At 35.2% G+C, this 22,911-nt stretch overlaps 1 protein-coding gene across 1 annotated transcript in view; it reads right to left on the bottom strand.

Moving 5' to 3' along the window:
• Positions 1–1,256: 1,256 nt before the first annotated feature.
• LOC123233656 (liver carboxylesterase 1-like) overlaps positions 1,257–22,911 on the bottom strand; it is a 38,990-nt gene continuing 17,335 nt past the window's right edge. Inside the window, exons 6-14 of the mRNA XM_044659719.1 lie at positions 16,899–17,003; positions 16,476–16,580; positions 14,744–14,782; positions 11,389–11,529; positions 10,099–10,179; positions 8,735–8,882; positions 7,869–8,000; positions 5,301–5,373; positions 1,257–1,769 (exon numbers count right to left, since the gene is read on the bottom strand). Coding sequence (XP_044515654.1) covers positions 1,592–1,769; positions 5,301–5,373; positions 7,869–8,000; positions 8,735–8,882; positions 10,099–10,179; positions 11,389–11,529; positions 14,744–14,782; positions 16,476–16,580; positions 16,899–17,003 — 1,002 coding nt within the window. The 3' untranslated portion in view covers positions 1,257–1,591. The remainder of the gene's footprint in view (positions 1,770–5,300; positions 5,374–7,868; positions 8,001–8,734; positions 8,883–10,098; positions 10,180–11,388; positions 11,530–14,743; positions 14,783–16,475; positions 16,581–16,898; positions 17,004–22,911) is intronic.

The following is a 22,911-nucleotide window of genomic DNA, read 5'->3' as shown; positions in this document are numbered from 1 at the left end:
GAAATTAATTTTTTTTAAATGTTAATAGCAATTAATAGGAAAGATAAATGCACCTGTGGCCATCACCACCTCCCTAGATCGCTACAGCATCCACCAGGGGATGGTAGCACCCACTCTGGGAATCACTACTATAATCCATTGTATTTAGATGGTGAAAGAACATGTTTCACATTCCATCCAATCTTATACCACAACACCAGGACCTATCTATTGCACTACCCTAGATTTCCTCCCCTTTACTGGAGAGGAAGGCTACTTACAAAAAGATAGACTCCCAGGCAATTGCAGATGAAGGGTTTATTTCATTCTTGCAGAAATGGACACCCACCAGGATAGAAAGCCAAGTACGAAGTGTTAATTTTAGCAAGCAGTCATTTATCCTGTTCCTAACATGCAGAAATCCATCCCCTCCATTCCTCATTGGTTGAGTATTAATAGTACACAATCTTCACAAAAGAATTCTACCTAAGAAACCTCTAGCATAACCCCCCACATTGGGCTCACCTTAGGATCTCATTACTTACCTTTTATCTGTTTTTAACTAGCCTGTTCCAACTGCCCTTTTGCCCCTTCCCCATTCTTTCTCCCTTTGTTGATCATTGGCTTGCCTGAGAAGAGCCAAACCCTTTATCTATCTATAGTTATAATATAGATTGTTTGGGAGCAGGGATTGTGTTTGTGTCTGTAGAAGAATGAATATCACATTAGAGGTATTTAATAAATGTTGTTGATCGACAAAAAAAAATTAAAATTGAGAAAGAAAACCATGAAAAAGATAAAAAAAGAAAAGGAGGAAGTAGAGATTATGTAGGGAGGAAGAAGAGAACTAACAATAGAATGATGATGATGAAAAGATAAAGAAGAAAAAAAAACACTGGAACACAAAATGTACCATGAGGCTTTTAAGGATTAATGTATACATGTTAAATAGATGATCTGGCTCTGTGCATAAAAAGTGCAAAAGGTGCGAGAGAAACATAAAAGAAAGATATGACGTCCTTTATGGTATCTAGGCATTTCTGTTGATGATTGTGAGCAGATGGGCCTTCCTGCACTTATTATTAAGCAAAAAGGGATAGAAAAATAAAGTTTCTCAGTTGCAACTTGGAAAATTTCAATCTGCAGGTTACACTACAACCTAAAACTTCTAAAGAATATTGTAGAAGAAATCTGTGAATATAAATAAAATGTGAGGGCTAAGTGGTTATTTCAAAGATGATTTATTTTATGTCCTTGCCTAAGGCTAAAATTAGAAAAGGTAATCACAATTTCTTAAAGTAGATTTTATTTAATACAACCCACACCAAGCCCATACACAGAAACCAACTGATTCTTTGAAGTACTATAAAGAGAAGGAAATACTATAGACTTCTCCTGGCCTGTCATGTCAAAGCTTCAGGGTCCTTGCTCCTCATTTCATGCCAGTGTATGACTGTTTGTATCTTTCCCTGATCCTACACTGCCCCATGCATCACCATGTTGAAAAGCCCTCTCACTAATAGAATGCTAGATACTCATGCCAAAAGAAAAATTTGTTCTTATCCAGTTCCACTGAGGCTTCTTTTGAAGGACACCAGTGCATTTATCTAGATCATAATTCAGTATGTTCTCTCTTCATTCCAGCTGATTCCTTTGCCAAGAGTTCAGTCATAAATGCAACTTCCTTCTCTTTCAATTTCTTGGCTTCTTTGGGGTTGATGTTAATTTGGAGATATCCTTCATTCTGATCATATTCAGGCCATTTCTGTAGCCCTTCACCATTGGGATTTCTGGAAATGTAAGCAAAATTTTATTTTAAATGATGATCATTTAATCACAGGTGTTGTTATTGTTGTTGTTGTTCTAAAAGAGAGGAATAGAGAACAAATTTAATATGGAGAAATGATTATTTGGACAACATAAAATTTTCCCCTTCTAAAAAGTTTCTAATCCTGATACAATAAAGCAGTAAAAATAAAACAATTTTACTGGTTAAAAAAAATCAAATGAAATGAGTAGATAAGGAAGAATCAGAAAAATAAGAACTCAGAAACCTAGTGTTTGATAAACTCAAAAACATAAATCACTTAAGGAAGCATCTCATATTTGACAGTGTAAAGCAGGGGTCAACAAAATATGGCTCTTTCTGCAGGAGCCATAAAGTCAATTATTTTTTTTCAGGCGCTGTTACAGGAACGCACTGTGAGCACTGTAGGGCTCTCACGAAATTACATTTTTAAGAATGTGGTGTTTATGGCTCTCAAGGCCTAAAAGGTTGCTGACCTTTTAGGTGTAAAGGGTTAGAGGTGAGTAAATTAATTCCTTCTCCTATCTTTTCCTCAGATAATTCAAATACAAGAAGTAATTACAGATGACAAAATTTTAATATGTTAACAAAGAGATAACACTTGGTAATCCTTTTAAAATAAGTGCATACATGTTTCTGAATTGGAAGGGGCAATCAATGGGTAGGCAAATACTGAAAATGCCCCCTAGGGTCCTTACAAGGCTAACTGGATAGCTCTGCAGTCCTTTAAAGAAAAAAAAAATCAAACTTTGAAAGGAAATCATTGAGGGGTATTTCTCTTTCCTTCTCCCCTTTGGAAATGGTGTCTGAGAGCTATTAGCCCAAAAGAAGAAATCCATACTGTGACTGTAGAGTCACTTCCAGCAATTTAGAAGCCTAGGTAAGAGAGGAGATACACAATATCCAATCAGATGTGGATCTGGAAAAATAGAGAGTAAAGTGGTAGAACCTCTGACAAAAAATAAAAGAAAATAAAATAGAAGAGAAAGTGAGATCTAGAAACCTGTGAGCTATGGGACCTCAGGCTACTAATATATCTGGAAGAGATATAGATTGTGGGGTGGAAGTTATGTGAGGACACTAAAAGAAAGAAAGTATATTGAAGACTGTCAGTACTAGCATGATGAGTAGCTGTGACCACATGTATTCCTTTCTTTGTATCTTACTACTATTGCACTTTAAATGTGTGCCTATTCTTTATATAGATGCCATAAGCATTGGCATAAAATCTTGTGCCAGGTTTATGGGAATAATATTTTGTAGTCATTATGCTATGCCCCTACCTTTGCTGAAAGGTAATTTTTATGACTGGCTAAGTGTTAATAGGAAACACACTGATTGTGGCTTATAAACTGTAATTTTATGATTATGGTCTCACAGAGTATACCCTAAGTCAAGTATGTGAATAGTTTAGGAGATTTTCTACAACATCTTTCACTGTCTACCTCAGCAAGTACAAAATAATTATGTCCTAAGTTTTAAAAAATACCATTTAAATTAGAAGAGATTCTCTTGTAACTTATAAGTAAGAAATACATTCTCAAACAATGGATAGAGACAATCAAAAAAGATAAATTTAATTACATGAAATTTTTATCAGTTTTTGAAATTTTTACCATGACATTCAACTATGAAATAACTAGGATAATACAACCAGAATACAACTAGGATAATAAAAGAAGTAGTAGTCTATCAGGGAAAAAAAATCTTTGCATCAATATCTCTAGTTAAGGTTTGTAATTCAAGCTACACTGGGATTCCATGCAAATAAAGAAGAATTCTCATAGAAAAGTGATCAAAAATATGAATGATCCTCAAAAAGAAGACTGCAAACACTTAACATCCATATGAAAATGCTCTAAATAACTAATTGTAAGAGAAATGAAAGAATAGGATGGAGTTGTAGGAAGAAGTAGACTAGTTTTCATACCACACTTCTCACAAATATCTAAAAAAATCTAAATATTTAAAAAAGCTTATTCTAATTCAGACTGATAAATACTAGAAAAAGTCACTTGTTCAGTTGTGTCTGACTCTTTGTCACTCTGTGGATCATGCAGTCCATGAGGTTTTTCTTGGCAATAATATTGAAGCGGTTTTCCATTTACTTCTCTAGTGGAGGGTAAGTGAGGGTAAGTTCCCAAGTATACACAGCTGCTAAATGTCTGAGGTCAGATTTGAACTCAAGTTTTCCTGACTTAGGAAGACAAAAGTTGTCAGATACTTGGGAACAAGTTATATCTGAGACTATATGGGACATGAAGCATTCCATGACCCAGAAAAAAAAGGCCAATCCTAAGCAACATGGCCTGAAGCGCAGGGGCAGGAAGAGATTCTAGGTGATATCTGAACTAGTACAGGGGCCAGGAGCAGGCACTATCTAGAATATCATCACCTGTTACCCAATTCTAGGTCACACATCCAGGGTGAAAGGAAAAGAGAACTTGCCTGAGAGATGGCAAAGAGGAGTTTGTAATGGACCTTTGCTGTGTACTCTGAGGAATATTTAGAATCAAACCCCCTTAGGGCTTTTATTCAAGGATCAGAGAAAGAATTCATTTCCAGCCTCTAGGCCAAGCTAAAACAAGCAAAGGAATAAACAGTGCAAGAATCTTAGATCAAAAGAAAGCCTGAAGCTCAGTAGCTTTGAATTTATAGCATATGGCATAAGGATGTTGAAGCAGAATCAACATTCTAGCCCAAGAGATACAAAATCTTTCTGAAGGAAATAATTCCATGAAATTATTTTTTTAAAAGAGGCCAAAAGATGACAACAGTCAATGTTGGACTAATCAAAGTTGTAGAAAGATAACCAAACTAATCTACTATTAATCGAATAGTGAATTAGTTCATCCATTTCAGAAAAGCAACTAGGCATTACAGAAATAACAAGAGTTAAATGTTTGTATCCTTTAACTCAAAGACCTCATTTTTAGACTTATGCCCCAGGAAGGTCAATGATAAAGATAAATGCCCTACATGCACAAAAATATTTATAGCAGCATTTTGTTGTAGCAGTAAAAGTCTGGGGAAAAGTACATTTTTTGAAATCAACTAAAGAATAGATGCACATATTTTAATACATAAATTGAATGGAATAATAATGAACTATGAGAATTAATGAATATTACAAATATACGGAAACACAGGAAGATGTGAAATTATGCAAAATTATATATACAATGACTTCACCAATGTAAACAATAATGACCATATGAACCATATGAAACAATCCTCAGCCTCAAAGAAGAGATGTGAGAATGGATCTCTTCCCTTCTTTATAAAAGTGAGGGAATGTGGATAAGGAATTCTGTATTCAATGTCAAATAAAGTATATGTGTTGATCAGTTTTGCTAAAAAATATTTCACCTCCTTTTTTATTCTTCATTATAAAGGAGGATATTTGGAAGAGGGAAGAAGGAGGAATATATTAGAGAATGTAATTGATGCAAAACCAAAATACATCAATAATTTTTTTTGTAAATGTTTTCCTCTTCTCTGTTATTGGTCTTACCCATTCCGAGCAAAGTTGGCCCAATATTTCATCACCATCCTGCTAAGTTGCTTCTCCTCTTTGGGGGAAACATCTGAAAATGAGAATTATATATTTTAGAATGTTACTAGTAGATAGGAAAGAGTAAAACTGTGAAGTTTATCTTCAGTCCCCAATCCACTGAGGGAAGAGAGGGATCCCAACTGGAAACAACAAAAGGGAATGGAAGAGAAAGGATGCATTAAGGGAAAGTAGGGGAAACCTGGGGGAACTTTTTAAGACATATAATTGGATTTTGCAACTAGATCTCTTTGAAATAGTGATGTGACAGGAGAGGATCCCACTTGATCTTCACTCTTCCTCCAGACTTCTCATCTTTTACATTACAAAATATACTTTTCTACACATTTTCCTTGGACAGCATTATACCCTTAACCATGATAGGGACAATTATCTCCTCTATATTTTGGGGATAATATACCATCTTTTCTATCCCACAGGGGTATTATAAAAATCAAATGAGATGAGCATAGGAAGGTACTTTAGTAACCAAAATGTGTTGAATACATGCAAAGACTAAGGGTTATGTGTCAGAAATGACCACTGGGTAACATTTTTATGATGCTTTTGTAGCAAAGAAATAACTTTTAATATTATTATTATAATTGATTTAATCTCATGTTTTCTACCCCTTCAGGGAATTTGTATTTTGCCAAAAACAAATATTTTAAATAAATTAATATCTAATGATAAGATTTTAAACTTTGATAATATAAGAAATTTGAAGGGCTAATAAAAGAATAGTTGATATATAATAGTATAATTAAGTTGTTTAGCTGGCAGGACCCTTCTAGCTGAATCCTTTCATTTTATAGGTTAGGTGGCCCAGGAGTGGTAAGGGTGGGCACTAGGGGTCAAGTGACTTGCCCAAGGTCACACAGCTGGAAGTGTCCGAGGCCGGACTTGAACCTAGGACCTCCAGTCTCTAGGCCTGGCTCTCAATCCACTGAGCCACCCAGCTGCCCAAACTAAGGACCAGTAGAGCTAAATTATTTGACCAAGATCACACAAATATAAATAGTAGAGTTGGGATCTAAATCCATATTCTTTGACTTCAAATCCATTTGACTTGCCACTATATCAAATTCCAGATTGACATCTAAGATCTGAGTATCCAAAGTATTGTATCTGAAGGTCATTGTGGTACTAATCATGGAAAAGCAAAGGAAAAAGAAAAATAGGATGAAGTTTTATTCCTCAGTGGAGAATTCTTAGGAATCTTTAAGCAGCCCCAGTAAGTCAGAAAGCATAAAATAATAGGGCAAAGTAGAAAGGCATGATCTCTGAGATGGAAGGAAGTGAAGCTACATTGTCAGAGCATGAACCTTGAGAGCACTGATGGCTTTTCTGACTTTAAAGCAAAAAAATTCTTCAAAAGTAGTTATCATTTATAAGCAATAGGAGGGGATCAATTCCTGGAGCAGCGCTATCTGGAATAACTGTAGCATTCTGATCAGATTCAGAAGGTCTCAGAACTAGAAGAGACATTGGAGGCCATTTAATCCAATTCACTGAGTATAGGATCACCCTTTACATCCTAACAAGTGGTCATCAGTCTCTTGTTGAAGACTTGGTGGTGAGTAACAGAACAAGAATGTTTTCAGACAGCCGAAATATTTACTTATATCACCCATTGTATTTGGTTCTACCAAAACAGAGTAAATTGAATACCACCTCATAATTTTTTATTGTATTTTGTTAAAAAATAACTTGATAAGACAGCTAGGTCTATCAATGGATAGACATCCAGGCTAGGAGTTGGGAGGTCCTGGCTCAAACTTGACCTCAGACACTTCCTACCTGTGTGACCCTACACAAATCAATTAACCACAAATGTTTGGCCTTTATTGCTCTTCTGCCTTGGAACTGATCTGATCTTAAATATATATCTATTGATTCTAAGACAGAAGGCAAGGGTTTTAAAAAAAAAGAAAAGAAAATTGTCTGCTGTCAATTGTCTACAGGTCTTCTAACTTAACTGTTCTTAAATAGCATGGGCTTAAGGGATCACCCCAATTTGAATACTCTTCTCTTGACATTCTCTATGTTGTCAATGTACTCCCTAAGTTGCGATGCCCATATCTGAATAGGATGCTACCCATCTGGTCTGACCAGTACTGAGTACAATAGGACTATTATTTCCTTTATTTTAATCACCATGCTACTGCCAATGTGGTCTAGTATCATTTCCTCAGGGAAATAAAAGACCTTGGTTCAGTTGTGTCACTTGAGTTTTAGGACAGTGTCCTCGGGGATGGAAAACAAAGATGTTTGTACTAATTCTAGTATCATCATTGATCTTAGGTAAGTAACCACTCTCTGAGACAGTTATCTCCTCTACATTTTGGGAATAATATGCCATCTTTTCTATCCCACAGGGGCATTGTGAAAATCAAATGAGATAAGGATAGGAAGGTACTTTAGCAACTAAAAGGGGTTGAATACATGCAAAGACTAAGAGTTATGCTTCAGAAATGACCACAGCGTAACATTTTTATGATGCTTTTGTAGCAAACAAAGATGGATTACCTTTTAAAAATGGAGATCCAAAGACAGAAAAGATGTCATCCCCATGGTCAGCCTTGACTATTTCTGGTTTCAGGTTTCCCCAAACACTTGCCCGATGTTGAAATTCATACACATAAGTGGGTGCACCTAAATCTAAAAGGAAAGAAGATGATTAAAAATTCTAGAGTTCTTTATCACAAATACAACTCCTTGGATAACCTTTGGAAAGCTAAAATTTTTTTCTGTTCTGAGATATTATTTTAAATAATTTGAAAACCTCATATATAGAGGTCTTATGGGGTCGATATATATAACAAGAGATATCAAGAAATGTATGCAGAATGATAGTCAAAATTAAAGGTGTGGTTTTTTCCCTAAGGCTGCTATCTATCCTAGGGAAATTAAGAGCATAAGCCCTGACTTCCTGATCATATAATATTAAAGTTGGTGATAAACATCAAGGTCCTCTTGCCCAATCTTGTAAATCATATAAAAATAACTTTAGTATCATTACCAACATATAATAACTCAGTTTCAACTTAATAAAGACAACTCAATCTAGATTTCTATGCAACAGGTATAATCATTATGCTGCCCCCGCAATTGATGAACCTATGTAGTCTAGATTAAGTAATCCCCCTCTTCTCATTGACTCTTCCTATCTCCACAACAATTCATGTTTTCACACTATTCATTTTACCCTCGCAATAGTCAAGCAAGGATTTGAACCCAGATCTTCAAAACCAAGTATTATTTTCATTATTAAGCACCTCTCTACTCTACCTCTGGGTAGGATCTGTTCAAAGTAACTCCAGAATCATCTATTATCTATGGCTAAAGACTGGCTGTATCATTATCCTTTTCCCTTATCCTCCTCAGAAACTCACCCCTATGAAGCCGAGCCAAAATTACAGTTGGGATCCAAAATGTCAAGTCTCCTAGCATGTCCAGAAACAGACTTTTCTTTCTGACAGGATCATCTGTCACTCCAAGGTACTCTTTAGTTATCATAGGAGTAATGTCTTTGGGGATTTTCTGAAATGGTCAATAAAGTAAGAAATAAAAAATGACTGACCCTTCATTCATTTCTTTCTTTTATTCATATGTCAATTAATCTATCTACCTATCCATCCCTTTTTCTCTTCATTCACTTCTTGATGTCTATTTAAGGTTGCCACAACTATCATCTTTCACAATAACATTATCATTGCATTACAAATAAGCCTCAAAATAATATGAATGAATTATGAAACCCTACCATAAATTATTTAAGCAAATCATCCATTTATATTAGTGTTTGTTGGATTAATATTCCCAGATGTGGTTATCTGAAATCACATTTATATGGAATAAGTTATTAACATTTGGGGAATATGCCTATTTTAAGGACCAATACTGCAAAGATGAAATACACAAGTTTCTTTCAACATGATACAGGAGATGGAGAGTTGGTCTTGAAGCCATAAAGATACAAGTTCAAGTTCTGAAACTGTCACATATTGGCTATGTGACTTTGAGCAAATAAACTTTCGATACTCTAAGCTCTTTTTCAAGACTATAAACTGCAGAAAAGTTGCCAGCCTGAATTGGTAAAAGAATTTTCCTTTTCATGATTTTCCTCTACCAGCAAAATCATGGGTTAAATCCTGCCACTATCCTGCTGTCCTGAATATGTTAGTCTTAAGAAGGAATTAAAGTACTAAGTATAAGTATATTAAGTATAATATAAAGTACATTTGGATAAGTGCCTAAGAAGGGCATAAACAGTAAGCTTTGGCACTACTTATAAGGTAGGCAAGAATACTTTGAAATTGAGTTGGTTGGAGAAGACACAATAAATTCATTTAATGCATTCTTTCACTAGTTTTTACCTTATGGGTAGGAGGTCTATATCAAGGGTTTCAGTTTTCTAACCTTAGGGGACAACTAATAGTTAAACTTCTTTTCTCTTTGAGAATCTAGTATCTGCCCTGGATGGGAAAGCATAATCATGGTGCAGTGGCTATTGTACTTTAATGGGCATCAGGAGACCAGCTCTGTCAAAGACTAGATGTGTGACCTATGGGAAAGTACTCCCTCTCTCTGGCCTTCAGTTTTTACCTCCCAATTATCAAATGAGGACATAAGTCTACATGGGCTTTAAACATCCTTAAATTTAACTTTCTATGTTCTAAGTTTTTTCTACCTGGGACAATCTATATTTTAAGTTCCCCCCCCCTTAGATCTGATATTCATTGACTATATCTCTTACAAGAAGTGGGTAAGAATGCCATAATAGATCCGTGGCTTTTTCTTGGTCCAGTCCATCCTCCGATAGAGGATATCCAAGCATCTGCACACATAAAAAAATGAAATTATACACAAAACACTAATGGTTAATAGGGAAAGTAAAGTTGCCTGAGTAATACACATGAGGAAAATGTTTTTATTCTGCCTTTAACTTTGAAGTAATTTCTCAGATGAGTTTGATTGGCTGATTGGATTAACATGGTCTACATAAAGACCACCACAAAAACAGAAAGATGACAAAAATGTTGTTCAAATCCTGAAAAAAAAAAAAAAAGGTGCCCTGCTTCTGCCCAGGAGACAGAAGCATCCATTAAAATTGGGATTTCCATAATACCCAGAGGGTTGACCAATAGGCAGCCTCTGCATTCTTTACCATTAGAGATTACATAAAATCAGGTTTAAAAGGGACTGAAAAATGGATCCATCTTCCTTTAAAGTCACTAGAATGTCCTCTGTTAGAATGCAGATGTCACTAGTAGAGGTAATCTTGAACCATTTACACGTGGATAGCTATCATTTATTTCTGAATGACTTCATCTGCAAAATGAATTGGTTTGAATTAAATTAAGGCATCTTTCAGCTCTAAATCTTGAAATAAATTAATAAACAAGTTCATAGAACAATAAGTGACTTGTGCAACATCACATAAATAGTGAGTATCAGAGCTAGGATTCAAACCTAATTCTGCAGATTTCAAGTCTGGTGCTCTTCCCACAATATCACATTGCTTCCACACTGGTAGAGATGGGAAGAGTCAAACCCAAAATTTCATACAAAACCTTTCTAATTTTAATGGAAAAGAAAATAGGGGGAGAATAAGCCTTAACTTATGGAGGAGGGAATTGGACAACAAATGGGAAAAGACATGAGCTCTAATCTTTGTCCTGATAATAATACACATTATCAACCTGAGACAAACTCTTCCTTTTTATGGACCTTTTTGTCTGAAAGATAAGAGGTCTGGGCTTGATGCTTTTCAGCTCCCATGTTCTAAGATTCTTTGAGTGGTAGAGTGCTAAATACCAGCTTTGCCTAAGCAATAACTTAACAATTGCCAGACTAATTCCTTGGAAAAGGTGTCCTGTGCTAAAGGAGATAAGTGTAAAGTTATTAATTCAGAATTGACAGCAAACTGTCATTATGGAGTAGGCCCACACACTAAAGACTGTTTTCACTTTAACTGGGTGTTATTCTAATTCTGGAGAGAAGAAGAGGGGAACACAAGATTCTAATAGAAAAATAGTGCTCTCACATTTGGAAGAAACCAACCAAATTCATGGTTGGTGATTCCCATGATGTAGGGAACGCGATTGAACTGCTTTTCCACCAAGAGCTCTTTGGGACTTCTGGGGAAAAATATTCCATCCACAACTGCAGGTAGAAACAAAAATTTCTGGAAGAAAAAAAAATAGTAAATAGACAGCTTCTTTCCCCAATCCGGAGTGAATTCATTTGATTTTTGAAGCGGTAAAGTCTTGTTCTCCTTTGGTGAGGTCAGCAGGGAAAAGGACCTGCAACTTTACTGTGGGCATCCACATTACAAAGGCTTTTAGGGATAATGTCTTTGCCTTGCCAATGAATTGATTATTTATTAGTCAATTACTTTCAATTTTCTTATAACTGATTTCAACACAATGTATGAGAACATATATATATGTATATGTACATATATATATATATATATATATTTAGTTTAGTAGACAGTATGACCAGTAAATATGAAGAAAAAAGATTGACATGTTAAATTAGTTCTTCATATAATATTATATTGACTCTGTGTAGGGTAAAGTAATTATTGGATAGTATTGGATAGTGATATATTGTTTCCTCTTCCTTTCAAGGCCAAATTTAAATGTTACATTTCCCCCCAAAAAAACCTTCCTTTATTATTCTAACTTATATGAATTTCTCCCTTCTTGAAAGTCGCTTAACATTTATTTGGACATGAAAGAAAGCCCCAAACTTGAAGCAAGATAGCTACAATTTGATCCATGATTCTAACATTTCTAGCCAAGTGACTGTGGATAAGTCATTTACTCTCTAAAAATCAGTTAGTTCATCTATAAAATGAGATGATCTTTGTACTATATACATCATATAAATATGAAGAAGTCAAAAACATACAATTGTGATCTGGTATCATAACATTTATATATTACCTAAGATTTAATCAACAGCAAGTATATATTGTATTATAATTGTCTGTCCTGTCATGGAATTACAAAATATCAGAGTTTAGCATTTATAATAAGAGCTCAGATGCTATCTAGTCAAATCCATACCTGAACAAGAATCTCTTCTATAACAAACTCAACAAATGCCTATCCAGGCTTCACCTGAATACCTTTAATGAGGTGGAACTCATTACCTTCACAGTCAACCAGTTATACTTTTGAATAACCCTAACTCTTAATTTTTTTTTGTTATATCAAGCCTAGATGTGCCTTTGCAACTTTTTCCCAGTGCTCCTAGATATGGCCATTGGGATCAAAATAAAAAATAAAATAAAGCTAAATTATTCTCCTATGCAGGATAAAGAATATCTGTTCTTATCTCATTCTCGTTAGCTTTGTGTCTCAAATGAAGGTCATATTGCATTAACTCTTGGCTATCACTATGCAAACTCTGAATTTTGGGAAATCAGATTTCAAATGTTGGAAAGATAAATAGGAACTCATGAACTAAAATTGTACATGGGGCCCTAGTCCACAAAGTATGGGATAGTCTCAGGAGTGAAATTCCGAAGATATAAAGGGGAGCAAAACCAATGAAAATTATAAATCTTTTACAAAAGGGTAGAAAAGACATTAGCCTATATAACTAAATATTGTTTGAGTGCTTGGCTCAGCCAGGACTTGTTACCCTTCAATCAGAATTAAACTATCTCCAGAAGACAGGAAGGGAAAACCAACTATCCACTCATCCAAGACAATGACTGGAGCTGAAGGTGACTCCTGAGGCATACTTTCTTCTTTAAGCCAATCTTCTTGAAGAGGACTTCCTGCTTGAAGTGACTCTCTTCTTGGAGTTCGCTCTCTTCTTCTTGGAGTGATTCTCTTCTTGTTCACTCTCTACTCCTTCTTGGAGTGATTCTCTTCTTGTAGTTCATTCTCTACTCCTCTCCTTCACCAGACTCCTATTTTTATGGTGTCTCTGCCCCTTTACATGGGGGCCAATCACAGTTTCCAAATTGTCTGAGTTGTCACCTTTAGATTCACATCTTTCTGAGTGTGTGAGCTCTTCTCCCCTAGCATCAAGTAAAGTGTGAACTCAATAAGTAGTTTTCAAGCTTCTCCCATCTAGTTCAAGCTTGTGTTGATTCAAAGTTATTGCCAAGCAAAGTGTCAACTCCTACTAGGCAAAGAGAACAAAGGATTCCCTACCACCACAAGCGTGAACTCAAAGAGAACCAAGAATTCTCTTTTACAATACCTCCTGTGATTCTTTGGGAGACTAGTGTCCCCGATGAATCATTTTACATAATCAGAAACTACAATAGTTAAAGATCAGAAAGAAATGAAAGATAGGAAGAGAGAGAGAAAGCAAACCAATATTTGCTAGGTCCATTGATAATAAGCCAATTAGGGGACAATCCCCTTTTGGCAAAAGGATATATATATATAAATTAAATGTGTCATAACCCCCCCACAGTTTAATCAGTTATGCTTCATGGTTCATTCTGGGTTTTCTGATGCTGTGGAGGTTTCCTTCAGGCATCTTCATAGTGCCTTATTTGAATAATTCATCTTCTAGATTCAAAGTTATCAAGCTCTCTTTCCTGAAATGTTTCTTTCTCAAAAGATTTTTTTAGTTTTATGTTCCCTCCAACATCTCTAATATCTTTAACCAATCTTGATGTAACATAGGTTTAAGACCTTTTACCACCATTGTTGCATATGCCTACTGTAAGTGTTAAAATTAATGGTTTGGCTAAATATATGAAAATTCATATACTTGAACATGACGTAAGTTATTACTTACTGTATTTCTCCTAATACCTGCTATTGCTTCTACTGTTTTATATATTTTGAAAAAGTCAGTTGATTGGGGTTACCCTGTATATCCTCATCAGTCTCTTCAACGTCTTTCATTTTTCCTATGCAATCTTAAGTTGTCTTATTGGAATACACACTATTCAGGACTATTTCAATTTAAGGGGCTTTGGGATGGCCAGGAAAAAGACATGATACTCAACTTTATCAAGGTTTTTTTTTTTTACATATCAACTGTTAACTTATTTTTAATATTTTGTGAACTGTTTTTTCACTATAATTGGTTTCCTCTACAATCATCTGTAGTTTATTTTATGTATTTGAAAATATTAAAACTACTTCTCATTTTGAGAAGGGGTTCATGGATTTCACTAGACAACCAAAGAGATCCATGATACAATAAACATTAAGAACTCTTGATCTAAAGTGTACTCTGAAAGAGATAAAGTCAATTATAAACTCCTTAAGAAGAATGTATTCCAGGAGTTAATAGTCCTAAGAGTAAGAATATGGCATTGAAATGATTTCATTCAGATAAGGTTGCCTCCCTTAAGTTTAACTAGAACTTAAAGAAGTGAACAGTTCAAATCTGCAATTAAAACAAGAATGTCTTACCTCTGTGGGGTCTCCCAGGAAATCCAGGTGAAAAAATTCCTGTGAAAGCAAATAAAAGATGGGTGGGAGAAAAAAACTTCTCAGAAAGAACTGATATTGCCATTTTACTTGACAATTGGGTTCATTCTCATAGTGTTTTCATGGAGGTGCTTAGAAAAGAAGCAAAGGCTTCTGGGTCACCATACGTCTTGGCAAAACCAAGCTATAAAAGCCACAAAGAGAATAACAAGGCCTCTAGAAAGTCATGCTTGGAACCACCACTTCAAGTGCTTCTCCTTCTTACCCTAACACTAACCCATCATAGCCTTTGGAAGAAAATGCAAGAAAGGGTAAACTATCCTAGAAATAAAAATGGTGGCACTTTTTCTCAAAATTTTCAGTGTCTAATCTTTCATAGCCCATCCCCACTCCCCACAATATACCACATCTCTTCCAATAAAAACTGGTGGGAGGAGTGGAGAAGGACAGTATGATCTATTATATAAGCTTATAATAAAGATTGGCTTAGTGGAAACTGTACAAATGTTCCTGAGGCTCATACAGGAAGAATTTCATCATTTCATTTTTAACATATCAGAACGGTCTTTGCTCTACATCTTTAAACTGGTTATACATTTATAAAACAGAATCATAGCAAATATGAAAGTCATTCTAGGCCCAAATAATTACTTTAGCTTCATTTGCCTGGGCAATCTCCCCAATTTGTTTGGGAATTCAATTTATCTAAATAAAAAATCCCAAGGTATTTTGTTCTTCATGAATGTAAACACTTTTAGCCCCGAGTCAGATTGGCTACATTGTGAAAGCCAGAAAAACTCTTTAGAGGATGGCCCATGTGATGAACATTCCTCTTTCTAAAGAAGGCAGCAAGATATCAGGTTCTCTAAAACTCCAGGTATCCGTAGGCAACTGCTCTGCCTCCTCTCACTTCTTAATCTTCATTATAAGAAGAGATTCTTAGAAATACTTGACTATGGTAACATGAGTAGAGAGGGACCTCAAGATCTTTTCTGACCTAAACCCTTGAGATCAGGCATATGAACATCAGATTTGAAACTCAGAAATCAGATTATGACTACATGATTTCATCTCTATATGCATGTATAATCTACATCAAATTGATTATCATCTCAGGGAGGATAGAGGGAAGGAGAAATTTGGAATTCAAAATGTTAGAAAACAAATATTTAAAATAGTTCCTACATGTAATTGGGAAAAATAAAATATTACTGAAGTAGAAAAATGAAATAAAATTGGAGTTGTCACTAGGATAAGGTAATCAAGACTTTTTCACACAATGTCACAATTTAGAGGATGCTCTCAATGCTTAGAATCCTTCAATAGAGAAACAAATCTAACATCCAAATACCAAAAATAATTGGGGAAAATAGGAAGGTACCAGATGGTATGCAAATTGCATTGTAGGAAGTGAGTTTTTTTCTAGAGATACTCCCCATTGCCCCTAATCAAGGTATTTCCTCCCACACTCCATGATATTGAAATTTGAGAGTTTTTTCCTCTGCTTCCACTAAGTGTCTAAATTTGCCAACTATTGTCTCCAGTGAAATTAGCTCCCCATTCAACAAAATATGGCTACCTAAAATTCTGGAGATCGAATCATCTCAGTCATGGAAGACCATTCATGTCAACTTGGGGAAATTGAGAGGCTTAAAAGATCAGGTACAATGAAAATTGTTAAAGGACCAGAGGTAGGGGGTCTAAGGTCACCTACCATCTTCTGAGTTGTGTTTAGGATCTCCTCCTCTGTCTTCTGTCTCATACAGTGAACCATGACAGCTGATGTGGTTGTTTTACATCCAGCAAAAGTTGCTATTTTCTGCAACAAAATATAACAAGGAGAATTGTTTGCTATCAAACTAGATGGATAAAATAGCTCTATCCAATCCATTGCATGTCTGGATGTGTGAAAACATGGTATAGTGGAAAATGTGGTTGAATTTGGAGTCATAGTACTTGGGTTCAAATCCTGGCTCTGCCCTTTTCTTCCTATATGACTTCATAAATCACTTCCCCATTTAGAGTTTCAATAGAGGTGATTAGACTAGGTGTTTCCTAGTATCCCTTCCAGCTTTTACTCTTTTAATATGTAAATGGAGTCAAGTTTTTGGAATAACATATAATAAAAGGAACTTACTTTAGCAGCTGGTTTGATGTTAGAACTGAATAGAGATTCCATAAAAAGAACCCCACTCTGGGAAATGGCTCGGTGAAAGAGATTCTTGGCCAAAGGAGATAGAATCTGAGAGAATGACATATGGAAATAAAATTATGATTCAAGAATGGAACAGGAACTAGGGTAAGACAACCATCTCTTTACCTCAGGAAATTAAATTTAGAGATTAATGGCAAATCCTGTCTTCCTTCACTAGAAGAAAACAATAACAATAACAATAAATGAGCTTCCTACTTCAGTTACAAAAAATAATTCATAAAAACAGAGACAGGGTATTGGCATAGTGTTAAGAATATGCTCAGCCTTGGAGTCAGAAAACCTGTTTTCTTGTTTTTCTCCCCACACCCCTTTGTTATGTGACCCTGAACAAATTAAAAAAATAATTTCTCAGTACTCTCAGGGAGTTCTTTAAGAATACAAGTTACAGAGTAATTGCTGATTTTCCTTTTTCTTATCAGAAGAATCCCTCACTAATGAGACCACAGATTTGAACAAAAACATTAAAATAAGAAATCATCAGAGGGTACATTTCCTCCCTTTGCCTGGCACACCCATCTATGCTCCTCTACTACACTCAGTGGAGATAGGCCTTCCTAGTATTAATCTCTGATTTATCTGTGTCTTTTGTTTCTCTCTAGTGGAATTCCTGAAGATTGGGACTACAGGTATCCCTTCCACTTTGCCACTTTCCCCATTGGAGAATCAGTGCATTGTGGGTCAGCAGAAGTAATTAAATAAAAATTGTGAAGGGAATGTTAAAAAGAAGCTATAGACAACATATGAAGGCCAAAAGATGACAAAAAAAATCTTAAAAACTTGGAAACACATACAATATACGTAGAGTATTGTATAATAGCAATATATTTTATCTCTTAATAGCATAGATATATACAACTTCTTTTACTGTAAGCACCCCATCAAACAAAAGAGAAAAAATTCAGATTTCCTCTCTAAGTATGAAGGGAGGGCTAAATAATTTTACACTGATTTTCCAGATTATAGGGACATCATGCCCCTAAACCCTGTGATGTAGAAAGGATACCTGTATTTCTTTTTGTCTTCACATTCCAGTATCTAGCATAGTGCCTTGGGAATAGTTGAAGTTTAATAAATCCTTGTAGAATAAAGACCATTATTTTATGTACCAAGATCTGTTCCTAAATGTTTATTTACCCTACCTTCAGGTTTTTTTGTCCTCAAAATACTTCATTGAGGACGTAGTTTGTGCTACTTACTCCAGGGTTCAAAATGAATCTTTTTAGCATGGTTCAAGGGCACTCATTAAGTGGGTCAGAGAAAACCTACTTATGTTCAAGAAATACCATGCAATGACCAACTCGCTAGAGTGAGATTATAATTAATACATTTTGAATTGTTTTTCTCCTTAGTGGAATATTTCCAGTATCAGTTCTGTATGAGCCAGAAATTGAGCTTATTAATGAGATCCTCAAAGAAAAGAACTTAGTTGCATAAGAATCAGTGTCTTTAATCAAAAATATGTAGCAGATTGGATTATTTTAAAATCCTGTAAAAATTGTGAAAGTAGATTTTTCCCAGTTAGCCATCAACTTTCCCCTGTCTATTCTGTTTTTCCCCTTTTATTGATTTCTAACCTTTTAATTTTCCAAAATCTAGTTTTCTTAGCATCTCCTTGTCTCCTTATATCAAAATCTTCTCCTAAGAAAACTTATGATAAGTCTATTCTCTTGGAAGCTTAGTTTGGATCTCACCCTGGCCAATAAGCAAACTCAGGAAATAAGACAGTTTGATGTGGCAAAAGAAAATGACTTCCATTCAAGGGCAAAAGCTGCTAATTGGTACAAATATGAGGAAATGATTGCTGCCATTTTAATTTTTCTATGTTTAAGGGCACATGGGCAAGGATGTTTTCAGACCACCATTTCCTGAAGGCTGAGTGTGCCGATGAACACATATACTCATTAGGCTCCTTTGCACTCTATCAAAGGCCAATCAAATTTAAAAAAAAACAACTATTTTCCCAAGAGAAATGTGCATATAAAGTGAGCATGAAACCTTAAATAAATTAAATACTAATATCAGAACAATAGAATGCATTGGATTGTGTCCCTTTTTGGCTACTCCAAGAAGGTCTGGGAATCATGAAGCCATGGAAACTATGACTGCCTATAGCTCTAGACCAACTCTGGTTATGTACTTAGATGGTGTCAAGTTAAGCTATGATTATAATTATGGGATATTGGAATTAAAGTAGTAAACCAATCAAAATAATTAAATAATAATATTAAAGTAATTAATCAATATTATTAATAATTTTTGTTAAAATTTAATAATAGTATTATAATTAAAAAAGTAAATCAACGGAGGTCTGGCTAATTCACTGAATGATTCAAATTCAGCCAAAGATAGGGAAGCCTATAATCAACATAGCCATCTCTCATGTATGACCCTTCCCCTCTTAGACAATGCCACACTCCAAAGCTGGCCCTCATTACCTTTCACCTAGACCAGTGATGGGATTTAAAGAGGGGGCCAAAGGAAAGGAAATGCTTATCTGTCAGTCTGTTTCTAAGGCAACTCTCTTGAAGTTTCATTGTATTGTATCCTACTCATTGTATTTGTCAGATCAGGAATAATGTCCTGTGGTCAGATAGAACATTTCAGGGGGCCCCACATCTGGCCTGCTGACTGTAGTTTGCCCATCACTGACCTAGACCATTGCAATAGATCTCTGGTCAATCTCCTTGCCACAAGTTTCTCCCACTCTAGTTTATTTTCTACTTAGTTGTCAAAGTGAGTCCTAAAAAGTTCTATGTCACACTTTCTCCCTCCCAACTCATTAGACTCCATTAACTCTCTATTACTTCCAGCCCCAAATATAAAATTATTTTTGACTAATAAAGCTCTCCATTTCTAGGCCCTACATTTCTTGTTTTCTTAAATATTACATACTCCCAGTTCTCATATACTGTATCAGTCAGTGACACTAGTCTCATTGTTCCTTGTTCTTTGAAGAAGACACTACATCTTTTAATTCAATTTCAATTTTCGCTAGCTGTTCTCCATGTCTAGAATGTTCTCCCTCCTCATTCCTACCTCTTAACTTCCCTGGCTTTCTTGAACTCCCATAAAAATGTCATCTTTTTATAGGGAATTTTTTCCAATTCTCCTCAATTCTGGTGCCTTTCCTTAGTTGATTATTTTTAATTCATTCCATTTATATGTTTCCCCCATTATACTGCAAGTTTCTTGAGAGCAGGGATTGTGTGTCTTTTGCCATCCTCTGTATTACCAATGCTTATCATAGTGCCTGGCACACAGTAGGAACTTAATAAATATTTATTGACTAACTAAAGTATCATAATTTTTTCACTTTTAAGTCCCCATTAGATTTGTCCATTCATTCTCATTCAAATTTTGCCATATGAGTCTAGTAAATGTGCTTCTTTCTTCTGGTTCTATTCTTTTCATTTTCCAATATTTTATAATGATTTTCAAGAATCCTATCTATTCCTTAAATTTGTTAATATTAATTATATTGTAGAATTCCATAACACCCAAAGTTACCTTGCATATATTTTGTAAAAGTCCTATATGTATTTGTATATGTCAATCAGTAGCATTTATTAAGCTCTTACTATATATACCAGGTTCTTGAGGACAGGTACTATTTCATTTTTGTCTATATCCTCAATACCTAACCCAGTGCCTGGCAAATAGAGCTTTATAAATTCTAGTTGATTGCCTGATTGATCTTAATTTATTTAATAATATTCTTCTATTTGCAAAACATTTAGGTTGCTTCCAGTTTCTTAAAACAACATATGCTACTACTACAAAATATTTGAAAAACTGGTTCTTTTTATTTGTTTTTGATAATACTTTTTTTAAACCTTACCTTCTGTCTTGGAGCCAATACTGTGTATTGGCTCCAAGACAGAATGGAGGTAAGGGTAGGCAATGGGGGTCAAGTGACTTGCCCAGGGTCACACAGCTGGGAAGTGTCTGAGGCCAGACTTGAACCCAGGACCTCCCATCTCCAGGCCTGACTCTCAATCCACTGAGCTACCTAGCTGCCTCCTGATAATACTTTTAAGGAATATTCTCAAGTAAGAATTATTTAAGTCAAAAATACAATTATTTTTGTAACTTACAACATAGTTTATGATCATTGCCAAAAAGAATCTTTAGAGGAGGTGGAGTCAAGATATCAGAGAAAGGCCAGGGACCTGCCTGTGATCTTCCAAATTCTACTCCACAGAACTTTAAAATAATACCTCAAAACAAATTCTAAAGTGCAAAATCCCACAAAAGAAGAAGTGAAACAATTTTCTAATCCAGGACAATTTCGAAGATTGGCAAGAAAGGTCTGTTACTAAGATGTCACTAAGGTGAGAATGAAGGATGGTCTAGTGCAGGCAATACAATATAAATCCATTTCTTGGCAAGCCAGTATGAGATGTTGGAAACAACTGAATCATCAGTGAGTGTTTCAGGAGCTCTCAGGCCATAGACATTAAGGGAGCTAAACAACTGGTCAGAAAGACATTACAAGGTACCCTTTGATGACACTGGGTACAAGACTCTGCTACTTTGTCCATACATAGATCCCAGTTGCAGGACTGGGTCACAGTCCCAGGTGAGGATTCCAAGGTGGAAAAGAGTGCTTGTGGTTACACACAGGCCAAAATAATGAGCAGGAGAATAGTAAACGCAGCTCTCCTTAAATCACACCACCTTGAAAGAACTAAAAACTTAAACACCCTAGTAGCACTGAAAACAGTTGCACAAAAAATGTGAAGCTGGAGACAATGCTCCATCTACCCCAGGTGCAGAGACAAAATTTAATACAAAATTTGAAGTCAAAAAGTAAGTTGAAAATTGAGAAAACAATAAAAAAGAGTCTGATTATTAAAAGTTACTGTGGTGTAGTTAAGTCAAAACTGCTATAGTCAAAGCCTCAAGAAAAATATGAACTGGAATGTAGTCCAAAAATAATTCCTGGAAGAATTTCAAGAGGATTTTAAAAAGTAAATGAAAGAGGTAGAGGAAAAATTGGGAAAAGAAATGAAAATGGTTCTAGAAAATAATGAAAAAAAAAGAACTGACACCTTGGTAAATGAGGTACAAAGAAATACTAATGAAAATAACACTTTAAAAACAGAATAGATCAAATGGTAAAAAGAGACAGAACAATCCACCAAAGAGAACTCCTTAGCAGAATTGATCACATGAGAAAAAAATAAACAAAAATTCACTGAAGAAGAGCACTTTAAAAAAGTAGAATTGGTCAAATGGGAAAGAAAATGCACAAGCTTCTGAAGAAAATAATTCCTCAACAAAACTGAATTGAGTTTGAAAACTTTCAAGCATTCCTGATGAAAAGACTGGAATTGAACAGAAAATTGACTTTCAAATGCAAGACTCGTTAGAACTGTGAAAGAGAAATCCTAAAGGACTTGATATGGTTAGACTAGTTCATACCTATATGAGAAGATAATATTTATAACTGTTAATAACTTTTTCATTATTAGGGCAGTTTAGAGTATATATATATATACATATATATATATATATGTATGTATGTATAATATATATACAGACAGGGTATGAATTACATATGATGAGATGATGTCTTAAAAAACAAGGGTGAGAAAGAGAAACTGGGATAAAGGAAGTGAGAGGTAGAATGGGATAAATAATTTCATATAAAAGAACAGAATTGCTTTTATAGTGGAGGAGAACATAGGAGATATAGGGGTGGATAGTATTTGAATCTCATTCCTCTCAGAATTATTTCGAAGAGGGAATAAGATCCACACTTGTTTGGGTATAGAAACCCATCTTAATCCAAAGGATAGTATGAAGTGAAGGGGATAAGAGAAGGGGTAGTGCTGATTAAAGAGAAGACAGATAGGGGAAACAGTAGTCAGAAGCAAAACACTTTTGAGGATGGACAGGATGAAAGGACAGAGAGAACAGGATAAGTAGGGGA

This window comes from Gracilinanus agilis, chromosome 2, assembly GCF_016433145.1.
Source record: "Gracilinanus agilis isolate LMUSP501 chromosome 2, AgileGrace, whole genome shotgun sequence".
Taxonomy (NCBI): domain Eukaryota; kingdom Metazoa; phylum Chordata; class Mammalia; order Didelphimorphia; family Didelphidae; genus Gracilinanus; species Gracilinanus agilis.
This window is presented reverse-complemented; position numbering and strand designations above follow the sequence as displayed.